This window comes from Acomys russatus, chromosome 32, assembly GCF_903995435.1.
Source record: "Acomys russatus chromosome 32, mAcoRus1.1, whole genome shotgun sequence".
Taxonomy (NCBI): Eukaryota; Metazoa; Chordata; class Mammalia; order Rodentia; family Muridae; genus Acomys; species Acomys russatus.
The window spans coordinates 22703572-22719274 of record NC_067168.1 but is presented as its reverse complement, the minus strand read 5'-3'; the positions used below and the strand labels follow the sequence as shown (position 1 = coordinate 22719274).

Below are 15703 nucleotides of genomic sequence, written 5' to 3'. Positions count from 1 at the left end.
TTGCACATGCTAGGTAAGTTAACCCTGAACTGCATACTAAGCTGATGTCCCAGTTCTTTTGCCACATTTTGCAGACTGGCAAAACCCAACATTTTGGATCTTATTAATTCCTCTGTCTTAGCCCCATGTACTTTCTCTTTCATATTATTTTATAAATCTTTGTTTCTTCAGCATTCTTACATCTCCCTGTTCACTCATGCCAAACTAAGTCCAATTGTCTCCCAAGGACAATGGTAACGCCTAGAATCATAGCCTTTTATACTCCTCCACAACATTAGTCAAGACATCATAATACTGCCCCAGCACATGCTCTCTAAGGTTCTCTATGACACAGTGTCTTTCCTTTACCATCTCTAAATGTCATTCCAAAACTGACATTTTACTGTTTGCAAACATGATGTTCTTTCCCAGCTCCATGGAAATGCCTCTAATAGCTATCATTATTTTAGACATCAAAGCCATGAAGTCACTCCTTATTTCCCTACTCTCATCTCAGGACAAGTGCCCTTCTTCAGGACAAATGCACCAACACCTTAGATATTACACCAAATTCATCTTAATCTCTTCCCACTATCAGTAATCATCTAAAGTATTACAAATATTTAGTACCTAACAGTGTCTTGAAATGGTCAATAAAAAGAACAATGTCACCATAAATGACCGACAATGTTACTTTTATTAAATATACTATATTAATTTCAAACCTGTAGAAATCCAAGATGTTTTTGAATATTTTGCTTCTTTTCTGTAATAAATGATTCAAAGTGCATTACGGCTCGTGTGTATGCTTTGGAGCGAAAGGAAGCTACGGCCAAAGTATCCTGGGGTATGAGGTCTAGAAAACGAGTTACGCTCTGATAGTCTTCAAAATTCACATTTGATACTAAATTAAAAGAATTTAAAAAAAGAGTAGTTAAGAATTGATAAAATAAACATTTAAGAGATGAAGTATCTATCTTTAATTTTTTCATTAAATAATACAAATGCATTAAGGGCTAATACTTTAGCCTTAACAAAGAACAAAATGACTGCTCAAAGGCTCTTGCTCCAATTCTAGCATTATTATTAACTTAACTGTGGACACTATTCAACTCATTGAACCAGAGTCTCATCTGTTAAGAGGAAACTATGTTTAATTTTTAAAAAGATATGAAGATGAGGTAAGAGAAATAAAATTATTTTTTACTGAACTACAAAATACGGATAAGATGCAATTATTTAGTAAGGAAAATGCAGAATTATGGAATAGGCCTGCTTTTTATTTTAAAGTTTAAACGCTTTTTGTTTTCCCTCCCCCAGTGCAGAGGACTAAGTTCTGGCCTTTGTTCATGCTAAATAAAATTCTTTGAGCTATTTTTATTCCTTGCTTCGAGGTATTAGTCTTAAAAGACAGAATTTTAATTGCAGTGTTAATGAAAATAATAGCCAAGTTAATACTTGCTTCTTTTTGTTTTTGTTTTTTGAGACAGGGCTTTTCTGTAACAGCCCTGGCTACCCTGGAACTCGATTTGCAGACCAGGCTGGCCTCAAACTCACAGCGATCCACCTGCCTCTGCCTCCCAAGTGCTGAGATTAGAGGTGTGCACTACCATGTTTGGCTGAGTGCTTTTAACAGTAAGGTTTTTACAAACAGAACCAGGAGCAACTTAATCACACCCTATAGAAAGCATTCCTGCCAACAGGTAATTATTTGAAAATATAGAAACATTTGTAAAATAATGACCTATTGTGCTTAACAGACATATGGATAAAAAGAGGGAGTGGCTCACAAACTGACAATTTTGTAAGTGAAAGTCTCTTTAGTAACTATCAGATTGTCAATTTTTAAAATTAGCCCAAAAACCTAGCAAGAAAAATGTGATAACCATGAGAATGGCTGAGAGAGAAATAGCAACAATAGGACTGTAACCTTTTGAGTACTGCAAGAGCAATAAAAAAGTGGTTCAAAACCATGAAGAATATTCATTACTGTGTGATCAATATAATTCTTGTCAATAAATGATTATAGCACAGGGGCCAATTGGTAGGGTGACTCTAAAGAGATTCATTTAACTCTAAAAGACTCTTTGGTCTTATTAGTAAAACTGTAATATCACAAAAACTGAGTTACAGAACAGTAGCTCGACACTGTCATAGCACAACTGTGTGCTCAGGTGACTGGAGATTCTGCTGGGTAACAGACACTATTGAACCCAGGAAAATAAACTGAAGGAAAAAAAAAAAACCTCTTCTTTAACACTAAAAACTTAAATGTGAAAATGACACACACAAACAAATACACTGAGGCACGAGGAGCAAATGAGCTAAGAGTAAGGAGGAGCACAACCGCAGTATCATTTCATCCATTCCATAGCTCACAGTTGACTCTCATATATGCCATCTTTTCAAACCCTTACAAAACTCTCCTGAGACCCCATTTTATGTAAAGAAAAATTAGGTATGTATCTTGTCCACGGATTTAAGAGTAAGAACTTAAAATTGCAATTTCTTGTATTTTGTATAGGTAAAAACCTTAGGTCTCTAACATACTAGAAAAGCACTGTACCTCTGAGCTATACTCTGACCCTAAAGTAAGGTCATATACATTGTTTTTTCTCAGTGTGTATTATTACCAATTTAAAAAAAAGCATATGGGCTGGGTGCGTAGCTCAGTAGTAGAATGCTTACCTATCATGTATAAGGCCTTGGGTTCCATCCCCAGTAGTACAAAAACAAACAAACGCATAAAACCAGACTTTTAAAAACTAATGCTTAGCTGGCATGAAAGAGCACACCATTAATCCTAGCACTCAGGAGGCATACACAAGCACATTTCTGAGTTTAAGACCAACCTGGTCTATATATTGAGTTGTAGGCCAGCTGGGGCTACATATTGAGACACTGTCTTAAAAACAAACAAACAAACAAACCAAAATAAAACAACTAATGCTTAAATTTTAGAATTAACACAAGCACAAGTTAATTAGTGGATAGTACAAACAACAAAATATTCACATATTAAGTTCACCTTACCTCCTTTTGGCTTGTTTTGTGTAAGTTTCTCAGCATTCAATGCCTGAAATTTGTGCCTTGCCCACTGGCTGAGGTGGTCCAGCATAGAGAACACAGTCTGTGTGCTCAGCTGGCACAGGTCGGATGCACTGTCTTGGGCACTGACGGCATGCTGATCGTCATGCTTTAGCACTGCCATAATTTCTGCATAAACCTAAATTATTCAGTTATAGTTAGTAATGTACCTACATGGTATCATTAATATCTGATATAAAAGACTAAACATTATACCAATAATTAAAAAAAAACCAGTAGATTAATAGTAATCTTTCCTATCTATAGCTGAGAAAGAAAAACTGGTAAGGAGTAGAGAGATGATGGTTCAGCAGTTAAAAGTGCTTGCTGCTCATTCAGAGGCTGGGAGTTCAGAAGACACATATGAGGCAGCTCACAACTGCCTATAACTCCAGCTCCAGGGGCTCTGACGCCCTCTTCTGGTCTCCCTGGGCTCCTGCAGATACATGTGACACCCACCCACACATAAATAAAAAAGTTTTAAGAAGATTGATTACAATTAATTTCAGAGTAAATGGATAATTATACTGATAATGATATTAGATTTTTATATTAAAATTTTTTTTAAAGTTAGAAGACAAGATTTGGGTTTTTTTGTTTTTGAGGCAGATCTCATGTCATACAGGTGACTTAATACATAGACTTCAGCTATGTAGCTGACGATGACTTCTAACTCCTGATGCTCCTGCTACTCTTCTTCTCAAGCGATGGAGTTTATTATTGTGTATGTGTGTGAAAGCAAGTATGGGTACACGGGTGCCATGGTTTACATGTAAAGGCCAGGGGGCAACTTTCAGGGCTGGGCTCTCTTTTTCTACTGTAGAATCAGGATATTGAACTCAGGTCCTCAGTCTTGTGTGGTAAGCATCTTATCCACTGAGCCATCTTGCTAGTCCTTACTCGTAGCTTCTAATAGCAATATGCTAGAGAAATTAAGTTTCACATGTTCAGAACTTGTGTCACATGTCTGGAAACCAAGTCAGTTAACTCTCACCTCTTGCTGATCTTCTTGATTACAACCCAACAAGACATACACGAGGATATGTGGGAGAAGATAGATGGTGACTTTGAAATCATGCTTCATCATTATACTGCAGCATGTAAAGATTTTGCTGGCAAGATCATCTCGAACCTATAATCTCAAATGGTTTAAAAAATTAGTAGGTTTATACATTCTGTTCTATTGATTAAATGTTAAAATGTAGCACATGAGATTATCCGTGAGTGAGTGCGTATTCTCCATGCAGAGAAGGGCCTACACTCAAGCAAGGGGGACTTCACATCATCCTTCTAACTGACCCCAAATGCCAGAACTGCTGAGACCACTACAAGCAATGTAACACCAGCCACTAGCTACTTTAGCATAAATGCCTCACCTTTTACATATCCTTTTCAATGTGTCATGTTTTGTTATAAATTACTTCCCTAACTATAGTATATCTCACTTAGCTATTATTAAATGTAGTATACTAATTCCATAGATGAAGTAACAAAAATATATGCTGAGTCAGCACATTGAATATGTGGCTGGTACTATAAATAGTGTGCAATGACAAACTATTGGATAAAAAGAAAAGAAATAAAAACTAAGTTAGTCAGGCACAAAAAGTTCAAAACATGTACCACTTAAATCTATACAATTTTCAGCTTTCAATTTAAAGTTGTAAATTCACAAGTATAATCTAATCTTCAACTTATTATAATTATTGAACTGTTAGAAAATGTTTTAAAGATTTTATAAATTATAATATCAAATTTTAACTTAAAAAGAATTAAATAGTTGGAGCTAGAAATAGTTAACTTAATAATATTCAACATTTTACTTATATTTTTGTGTGTTCATAAAAAAGTGAAAGAAAATGCTTTAAAATTGCCATTTAATACTTGTTATTTTAAAATACTAACAGAAATGTAAATTTAAAGCAAATGTTGTAAATTTTAAACATTCCTTAAGCATTTTCTTAGAATGCACAGTATATTTTTGTTAGTTAGGCCTATACAAATTTTATATTAGGGAAACTTTACCAATATACCTTCATTCTTCTATAAAATTTCATTTAAAAATATTTTTATTTTAGATAAAGATAGAGATATATCTTTTTATAAAAGCATTACTAAATATTATATATCTTGTTTACATAAAAATATAAAAACATAAAAATAAAAATATTACCTTTTAACTGTCAGCCTGCATACCCTCTTAAGTAGTGTAAGTTTGCAATATAAAATATAGATATAATAAATGCTTTACAGTAAATTAATACTATAATTTATTTGATAAAAGAATTGACCTTCTACCCAGGAATTGTACTTAGTAAATTTTTAATTAAACGATTAAAAAATTGTTATTATTGGTAAACATTTTCTTCAAATTTTTCTATCATATCAATATTTTATTTCTGTTGTATATGCTATACACTGGATTCCTCTAGAACTTCTGATTTAGTTAATAAATTCTGAACTAGGTTCTCTTACCTTTGTTATAAGATAACCTGCCCAAGATGATGACCATTCTGCAAAGTTATTACCTAATTTACTTAAGTAAATTGGCTTCTTTACTTCTGACCAATCTGTTGACTTCTGGGAACTCTTATATCTGTAATTTTGAAAATTTATTTAAAATATGTTTAGAAATATTGTAAAGAAAGCATATATACACCTCTTCACTGAGAACAGGTACTGCATTATATTTGCTGAATTCTGGTGAAATTCTACTATCTGTCTTAGGGGTGGAGTAGGAGGCCATCACATTCTCCTCAGGTACACCTTAGGACCTGAGTATGTCTCTCCCTCAGATCCTTCCAATCTCAGTCAAGTTCAAATTGCTCAGTTACATTATCTTCCATTATTCCTCATTTTAGGCATCCATCAAACTTATTGATTAATTGACAATTTTAACACACTACTATATTCTTCCAAGTTTTATATCATGACTGACTTCAATTTTGGCTGCACCACTTAATCAAATGCTAAATTCTAAAGAATTTCCCCCTTCACTCAAATTATAAGGGTTCCTCAAACTATCTGTACCATGTCTACTGGCACTTTTGTCCAATGATCTCATCTGTTGTGCTTCTGACTTCACATAAGATAAAAAGAAACCATCACTATTTCTCAAAATCTAACTTGTAAACCCAGCTGGTGTCTAGCTTTCCTTACTAAAATGAGAGAAATTCTCCCATTAGTTCAATATGACTTTCTATTGTATCCTCAGCATTAAATTTTCTTAAACATATTCAAACGGCTCTCATCTCAAAACTAACTAGCTGTAGGATTTTCTGAAAAGCCTAGATTCTTCTAGAATCATCATGCACATTCAAGAATTGATAAATACAATCTTTGCCTTATTCTCATGGTCTCCAGCAAAAACAACACTTTTTACTATATTCCATGTTTTAGAAAATGAGAAAGTCCACAAACTCAAATAGAACACTAAAACAGGAGAAAAACTTTTATGTGAAAACATTTTTATGATACTTAATTGCTTATGTGAATTTGGTTGAAAAAATTAATGAGTTGAGCTACAAGCCAGATTTTGCCTAGTCACATTTTATGTTTTCTGCACAAATTATTTCTACTGAAACTTTGTTTTTCAAGACAGGGTTTCTCTATGTAGCCTTGGCTGTCCTGGACTTGCATTGTAGACCAGGCTGGCCTTGAACTCACAGGGATCCACCTGCCTCTGCTCCTCAGTACTGGGATTAAAGGCGTGTGCCACCACTGGCCGGCTCTGCCGAAACTTTTAACTCCATTGGATTTACTTGGTTCTAAACATTGAGTCTTCTAAATACAGGCATCATCTATGCTTGTAGGTTTAGAAACTACATATAAAAAGCTCAACAGTATCCCATCTGAGGAAGCCCCTTTAATCTTAGTTACAAAAGTATCATATCATGGGCTAGTGTGGTGGCTCAGCAGGTAAATGTACTTGTGACCAAGTTAAATGACTTGAGTTTGCTTCCCAGAACCAACATGGTTGGAAGGAAAAAGTCAACTCCTACAAGTTGTCTCTGACTTCCATGTGTGCCATAGCATGTACATGTACGTGTACACACACACACACACACACACACACACACACACACACACACACACACACTAATATAAAATATGTTAAATAAAAAGAATCATATATGAATTCTATTACTGTCCTAAGGTCACTCTTGTACACAGCTACTTAAAAGTGGGCAAAAATGTGGGCTTCTACTTTTTGTGTGTGCCTATGAGTATGTGTTCTGGTGCTAATGTGCATGTGAGGTCAGTGGATAACCTTGGGTGCCTTCTCAGATGTAGTCCATCTTTTCTTCTAAGATTTGAGTCAGGGTCTATAGCTTGCCAAGTAGGCTGGGCTGGCTAGCTGGCCACCCCCAGGATCCCTATGTCTGCTTCCCCAGTGCTAGGACTACAATAATGCACCACTACAACTTTGTCTTTTTACGTGGACTCTGAGGATTGACCTCATGTTTTATAACCCAAAACAAATAATTTACAACAGAGCTATCTCCCAGCTTGACTTCTACTTCCCAATAAGTAAAAGCAGCCACCTCATAAACTGCCTCCCCAATCCAAGAAATGTATTCAACAAGCTGATATTGATTAGACATTCATTACTAAATATCAGCTAAATTCCAGGCAATCTACTCTGTTCATACTTTATCTCTTATATTATTAATAATTATCAATATGAAATGAGTAAAATTATCCATTCTCAAAATGAAAAGCATGAAGCCAAGCATGGTGGCACATGTCTCCAATTCCAGCACTTGGGAGGCAGATGCAGGAGGAGCTCAAGTTTCAGGCCAATCTGAGTTAAGTAGAAAGACTTTTTTAAAAAAAGGAAACATTTGTTTAAGAAAAGCAAACAGCCAGCAAAATGGCTTACACTTATAACCCCAACATTGAAGAGCCTAACAGAGAAAGACTGTCACAAATTCAAGATCAGCCTGGGGTACAGAGTGAGTTTTAGGCCACTCTAGTTATAGAGTGAGACTGTCTCAAAAACAACCAACCAAACAGAAGAAACAAATAAACAAACGCCAATAAAAACCCAGAAATTGAGCTTTGTTAAATAGTTTAATCAAGACTTCAGAGCTAGCAAGTAAAGGGCTAAGACTCAGATTTAGGTATCCATGACTTCAAAGGCTACGAACGTTCTAGTAAATTCTAAGAAGTCTTAAATATACAAATGTGCTAAAATATAGACTAAAGAAGTGGAAAGGCTGGGTATGGCAGCTCCCACCTGTAATACGAACACTAAGAAGGCTGAGGGATAAGATTGTGAGGATGAGGCCAGGATGGATAACAAAGCATGCTCTGGACAGCTTGAAGAATTTAGAGAGACCCTGTTAAAAAGGAAAGTGGGGGGGGGGGGGAGATAGAAAATGAAGAGAAGAAAATGTGAAATCCTCAAAAAAGAAAAGACAAATTTTAGTTTTAGACTCCATAGCCATATCTTTACTACTACTGGTCACAAGAAAAACAATGCTTTCAAAAGGTTTTTTAATGTAAAAATGTTATCCAGCATAAAAAATGAAAACTTTAGTGTTCTTATAAGAAATTTCAGGAGAAGTGTAAGTGGTACTTGAATAAGGCTCAAAGAAATAATTTCTCCAAGGTCATGTATCTAATAATCACATGGCCTAAAGTGCCTAAAATTAAAAGCCTTCAGTTAAAAAAATATCTAAAATTTATAATTAATAATTACTCCTATCAAAGTTATTTAAACTGAAGAAATATTAGAAAACATTTTTAAAGTAGAGAGAGAAAAGATCATCATGATGAAAAATCAAGAATGATAAAAATCTGTAATTGGGTTTTTGGAATACTTCTAAACATTAATTTCTTGATTTAAAACTTTGAAAAAGTATCAGCTCAGGGCCAGAGAGATGGCCCAGTATTTTACTTACAAACGCAAGTGTATGAAGACATGAGTTCAGATGTCTAGCACCCATATAAAATCGTGCAACTGAAGTCACAGCGTAAGAGAGGAAGAACTGATTGGATCCCAGGGGCTGGCAGGCCAGTCTAAGTGATAAGCTACAAGTTTAGTGAGAGACCCTGTCTCAAACAAATAACGGGGGGAAGTAACTAAGGTAACTAAGGAGGACCTGACATCATCCTCTAGCCTCCACACATATAAACTCAAGTACATGCTCATACACACATGCACACATACAATGAACACAAAAGTATCAACTCATATTCAATGTAGATATTTCAAAGTAGCAGTGACAGCTGAACTGAAATAAAATCCTTTTAACTTCAATGAATTGGTCTTAAATACTTAAAGTTACAGAATTTAACCAAATGGAGCAGACTTCTCATTTTAAATGAGTATAAGAATAAATCACAATAAAAACACACATAAAGAATAATTAAAATACCCTTTGTTGTTATTATATGTTTGTATGGTGAATGCATGTGTATGCAGGTATGTGTGCAGGACAGAGGCCAATGTTGGGTGTTTTCTTAAATAGCTCTCTAACTTTTAGTTTTTGAGACAAATTCACTTGGCCGTGCCAGCTGACCTATGGGTTTCACGAGTTTGCCTGTTTCACTTCCCACTGCTGATGGGGTTCAAGCACATGTTGCTAGGTCTGGCTTTTTTATGGGTTCAGGGATCCCAACTCCCATCCTCATGCTTACACAGTAGGCACCTTATTGACCAAGACTCCCAGCCTCTAAGAATATTTTTGATGTTGAAAACTCTATGAAGGTATATTAAATTAAAATTTTTTTTAAAAGTTTTGTGACAATAATTTAAATGAATAGACATACCTCGTATTGAGATGAGGTTCTAATATTTCCCGGACATGCTCAGGAAATCTCTTCCACAGCTGGTAACCTGGGCCACTGCTCTGTATCTCTCTACAGTCATAGATAGAAAGTAATTCCTACAAACACACATTTTACATTTGTAAGTCTACAGTGAAACACATAAATGAAATCTTTTAAGATTCCAAATTTTTTTAGGACATGTATTTCAATGATCCAAACCATTAAGGTACTGTACTTGGGGTCACAATACTATGGCAACACTTAATTATGAAGCCAGTTCATGTAAAAATCGTCTCTAAAACATAAATTTAAGAACTATTTTGAAGCTGGGTGGTGGTAACACAAACTTTTAATCCCAGCATTCAGGAGATAGAGGTAGGCACATCTGAATTTGAGGCCAGCCTGGTCTACAAAGTGAGTTCTAAGACAGCTACACAGAGAAACCCTGTCTTGAAAACAAAACAAAAGCAAGCAAGCAAACAAACACACACTATTTTGAGACAAAAAGAACTTTCTACATTCAAAAAATTACAGTACTTAGAATGTTTCTTTTGGTGCTAAAGATTGATCTGATACACACAAAGTATGTACTCTGCAACTAAGATACACACCCAAGTCCTGACCCTGAGATTCTGATTTCTTTGGAGTTATAATAAAGTAGCCAAAAGTCCCAAAGAGTGCATAAACGCAAGACACCTTAACTTCTAGATATAAAATAGCAAGCTTAAAATTCCCCAAACAGGACTCAAATGTTAAAAACCAGTTCATAGCTAGGTGTGGTAGGGGACACATGTAACCCCAGCATTAGGGACTGTGAGACACAAGGATCTTCACAAGTTCCAGGCCATGGGTTTGAGACCATGGGCTACACAGGAAATTCCAGGCCAGCCTGGTCTACACTGTGAGTCAGTGTCTTGAAACAAACAATTAAAAAACCTATTTATTATTATTTATTATAATAATTTATTATTAAATTAAAAATAAGAGTAATTTATTATTCAAGTTCAGAGACTGAATGTTTCTATTTTTATTCCTGTAAAGAACAAAACAAAAGCACGGCTGGGCACTGTGGTACATGCCTGTAATCCTAGCACTTAGGAAGCTGAATTGGGATTTAGAATTTGAGGCAAGAATGATATGACATATATAATTAGAGCCTTTCTGAAAAAGCTGAGAAGGAGTGTGAAAGGGAGAGACAGAAGGGGAAAGAGGGAGAAATGGGGAGGGATTGGGGGAACAGGAAAGAGGAGAGAGAGAGAGAGACAGAGAGAGAGAGAGAGAGAGACAGAGAGAGAGAGAGAGAGAGAGAGAGAGAGAGAGAGAGAGAGAGAGAGAGAGAGAGAGGAGAGATATTTTGAGATTATTTGTTTTGAGACTTTTGTTTTTTCGAGACACAGTTTCTCTGTGTAGCCTTGACTGTCCCGGACTTGGCTTTGCAGACCAGGCTGGCCTCGAACTCACAGAGATCCACCTGCCTCTGTCTCCTGAGTGCTGGATTAAAGGTGTGCGCCACCACTGCCTGGCTTAAGCATATTTCTTAAGTACACTGTAGCACATTCATATTGAGTATTGTTCAGTCGCTGCAAAGAATAAACTAGATATATCGTACTGACACAGAAAATTACCCAACAGGACATTAAACACAAGAAAATCAGGTTGAAGATCATAAATATTTCACATTATGTAGCATAAAAGACATTTTGTATTTGTATAGGTACTTGTAATATGTTAAATACTTTAAATACACACACACACACACACACACACACACACACACACACACACACACTTTTTAAAATTTATTTTTAGGTTTACAACAATGGGTTTCACTATGGCATTTTCATATTTGAGTCATTATATTTTGTTCTTATTCATTCAAGAAAATATACTTCTTTGTTCTCTAAACTATTTAATTTGAATCTGGATTACTTAGGTTATAAAGATGGTAGTAAAGTATTTTACAAGTATGGAATTTATAGCTTTCTTACCAGCATTCAATACTGTAAAGTCAGTAATGGCAATTACATGCAAGCGTGCTTACCTGAATAGCATAAGCAGCTGAATCTTGTGCTCGGCTGTTATCAGCATATGCAAGATAAGCTCTTGTTAGCTCCATCAGCAATCCATAGGCAAAGCTTAAATCTTCTACTCCAGTCTTAATAAAAGAAAAAAATTAATAATTCAATAACTGACACATAAATTTTATTTAGGTGTTACTATGGTACCGACAGTGAACTTAGAAATAGAAAAGGAAAGTGAAGCTCAAACTAAGCTTTTTTTTCTTTTCTTTTATTATAATTTATTCACATTATATCCCATTGTTATCCCCTTGCTCTTATCTTCCAGTTCCCACCCTCCCTCTCTCCCTCTTCCACCCTCTTCCTCTCCCTTAGATTTCTGATGGCGGGTGGCCTCCTCCCCATGGGTTGATCACAGTCTATCAGGTCCCATCAAGGTAGCCTGCATCCCTTTCCTCTGTGTGCCCCCAAGGCCGCTCCGCCCAGGGGCAGTGATGAAATCACTGGCACCAGATATCATGTCGGAGGCAGTCCGCTCTCCCCATCCTCCCCACACACATGGAGCATGGCCTGCCCATCAGCTACATCTGAACGGGGCCTAGGTACTCTGTATGCACTGTGCTCGGTTGGTGCATCAGTTTGTGCAGCCCCCTAGGTCCAGATCCGCTGGCCTTGGTGTTCTTGCGGAGCTCCTGACCCCTGAGTCCTTATGGCTAAAATATAATTCAGAGCTAAGAAGTCAATGATGTATCTTCTTAGCATGTTATGAAACTATATCAAAATCATCCAACTTTTGAATAGTTAGGCCAGTTTGCACTGTTTGTGTTTTAATAGGCAGAAAGCAAACTGTAGGGCCACCAAGATGGATGGCTCAGTGGGTAAAGGTACTTGCAATGTGCACCAGGTGAGCTCAATCTCAGAACCTGTCTAAATGTGGAAGTAAACTAATTTCTCAATGTTGTTTTCTGACCTCCATCTGTGCATGCAATGGCTGGTGCACGGGCGCACGTGCGCACGCACACACACACAACTTAAAAAGCAAATTGTATACATAGCAGTTCTTAAACCACATTCTGTAAACCCTGAGAGTTGCTTTATAGAATATAGTTACTCCAATGTAATTTCAACACTTTTTTCCTACCAGATTCACCAGGTACACTGACACATCAAACTTTTCATTTTTGATTGATGATCTATCTCAGTGGGAAAGCACTGGCCTAGTAGCAAGGCCCTGAGTTCAAGCCCTAGCACTGAAAACAAACAAACAAACCCCCCCCCGCATATGCAAAACCCAACAAAAAGTACAAACTGATTGTTATATATGGATTTCCTTAACATATACACTAGCAATTATGCAGAAGTGTTAATGTTTAGATAACTTAACTAGGTCTATCATAATTATCTATCATAATTAGATTACTAAGCTTTTCCCTCCAAGAACAGAACACATTAGATTGGGCTTAAACTATTGCTTTTGGCGAAATAATTCCATGACAGTATTTAGATAGTAATAAAAGCTACTTAAACTATTTGATTGTATAAATGGAATATATATAACAAGGGCAAGAGGGATTGCTCAGCAGTTAAGAGCACTGGCTGCTCTTGCTGAGGACCTGTGTTCAAGTTCCAGCACCAACATGGGAATTCACAATTGTCTTCAATTCTAGTTCCAGGGGATACAATGCCCTCTTCTGGCCTCTGTGGACACCAGGCAGGCATGTAGTGAAGATCTGCCTGCCTGCCTGCCTGCCTGCCTGCCTGCCTGTCTATCTATCTATCTCCAGGTAAAATCCTTGTAACACAGGGAAAAAAATAAAGCAACTTAAACAGAGAAATATTATCACTCAAAATTACCACTGCTTACCACAAAGGTAAAATCTTTTCCTTGAGTTTCTGTTGTTGAGAAATCTAGTCGTCCTGGATCAATTGCCCCCAATTCTCCTAAACATTCTCCACACAATAAACGAGCTTGAGAGTTGGCATCCTGGCAGCCTTTCAAAATTACTGTCACCAGCTGTGAGATAACAGGCTCCACTGTTTCACTATCAGTTGCATATTTTATAAGTTTTTCCTAAAATAGAAGTAGGAAGTTTATACAGAACTCTTACAGCATGTTTTTTTCTAGACTAGAGAGCTTAAAAATATTGATATAGACAAAATTAAATTATTTTATCTTCAATCTTTTCAATTAGTTTTGGTGACTTTATATAATGTATCTCTCACAATATGTTTTGCAGTAGTAGTATGTGCTTTTAGCTGCTAAGCCATCTTTCTTGCCCAAAAATTATCTTTGAGGTAGTATCATTTAGTACTTATTTTCTATTAAGCCTATACCTAGTTTACCAGCTTTAACTGGTATATAATGATGCACTATATTTTTACTTCTACTGTGCATGAAACAATTACTGAGTTTATCTATTAGAATGGGTAATATTCGTAGAGCTCTGCCTCTTGCTCAAGTATTATTTTGTCTTAGATTTACAATTAAATCAGTTATATATATGAATAGTAATTATCAGTCTTTTTTACAAAACCTACCTTGTCATCTAGACTAAATAAAACAGATCCTCAAATGCATTTCTTAGAAGGGCTCACTTGTAACAATAGTATTTCTTCAGTTCTTGTATATTTTAAAACTGTGTTCAGTTTTATACTCAATAAGCACAGCTTGAATTTTTTTTTAAAGCCAATCTTTAGGCCCCTATCAATCTAGTTTCCTTGCCCTTGTCAGTGAATTTAAAAGGGGTGGGGGTGCTACAGAGATGTACTCCTACAAAAGACCTGGGTTCAGTTCCCAGCCCTCACATGGCGGCTCACCACCATCCATAGCTCCAGTTCCAGTTCTGACCTATGCTGGCACCAAGCATGCATGTGGTATACACACATATACATGCAAGCAAAAAATTCATATATAGAAAAATGAGTCTGAAAAACAAATTTTCATTTTTTTGTCTAGAAGTTCTGAATATTCTACATTACTAAAGTCTATGACTTATCTGAGGTGACTACTTGGTATTTTCTTTGTATAAAATGGATTATTTCAGTATTTAAAATAGATATTTTATTTCCAGAAAGCTCTGTTGAATTAGTTATATTAATTCTGTCATGCTGCTTTGATATCTCAAGATACTAATTATTTTTAATGCTTTATCAATGACACTTAAATTTTTTAATGTATTCTAATAGTCCAAAAATTGCTCGGTTTTTTTTTTTTCAATTGACTTCTTGAGTTCAGTCAGCTGTGGTTCATATTTTCTTGGTTATGTCCTTTAATCTCATTTATTTAATTGTTCAGAAGCTGGGGTTCTCAAGATCCTGTCTTCCAATGATATTTAAGGAGATTTATGTGTTCTACTTGTTCTTGTTGTTGTTTTGTTTTGTTTGAGACAGGGTTTTCTCTGTGTAGCCTTGGGGGTCCTGTAACTGACTCTGAAGACCAGGTTGGTCTTGAATTCAGAGAACTGCTTGCCTCTGCCTTCTGAGTGCTGGGATTAAAGGAGTGTGCCACCACCGCCCTGCTCCTTGTTGCTATTTGTGTTGGAGAGAAACAGTGAGAGACCATCTTAAAAGCAGAGAGTGATAGAGGAAGACACCTACACATGAGAATTACCATATACTTGCACCACATAAATAAATTTTTAGAAAGTCGAAGAAGATGCAGTAGTCTAAAGTACAACTATGAAGCCAGGACTCTTCAAAACAACAGATAATTCTGCAGTTTTTTGAGACTGAAGCTAATGGGTATCTAGCCCATTTTTCAGATGGATCTGGTAATCTAGGCAAAATAAAAAAAGTGCAAGTATGAGGACTAAATCTTCCGAATTCTCAAGCAAAAATGCCAA

General features: G+C 36.1%; 1 protein-coding gene across 1 annotated transcript in view; it reads right to left on the bottom strand.

Moving 5' to 3' along the window:
• Nucleotides 1-15703, bottom strand: part of Atr (ATR serine/threonine kinase) — a 97474-nt gene that overhangs the window by 44649 nt on the left and 37122 nt on the right. The window contains 7 exon segments of the mRNA XM_051140721.1: nt 705-883; nt 3013-3205; nt 4061-4198; nt 5542-5662; nt 9844-9959; nt 11885-11998; nt 13726-13932. Coding sequence (XP_050996678.1) covers nt 705-883; nt 3013-3205; nt 4061-4198; nt 5542-5662; nt 9844-9959; nt 11885-11998; nt 13726-13932 — 1068 coding nt within the window.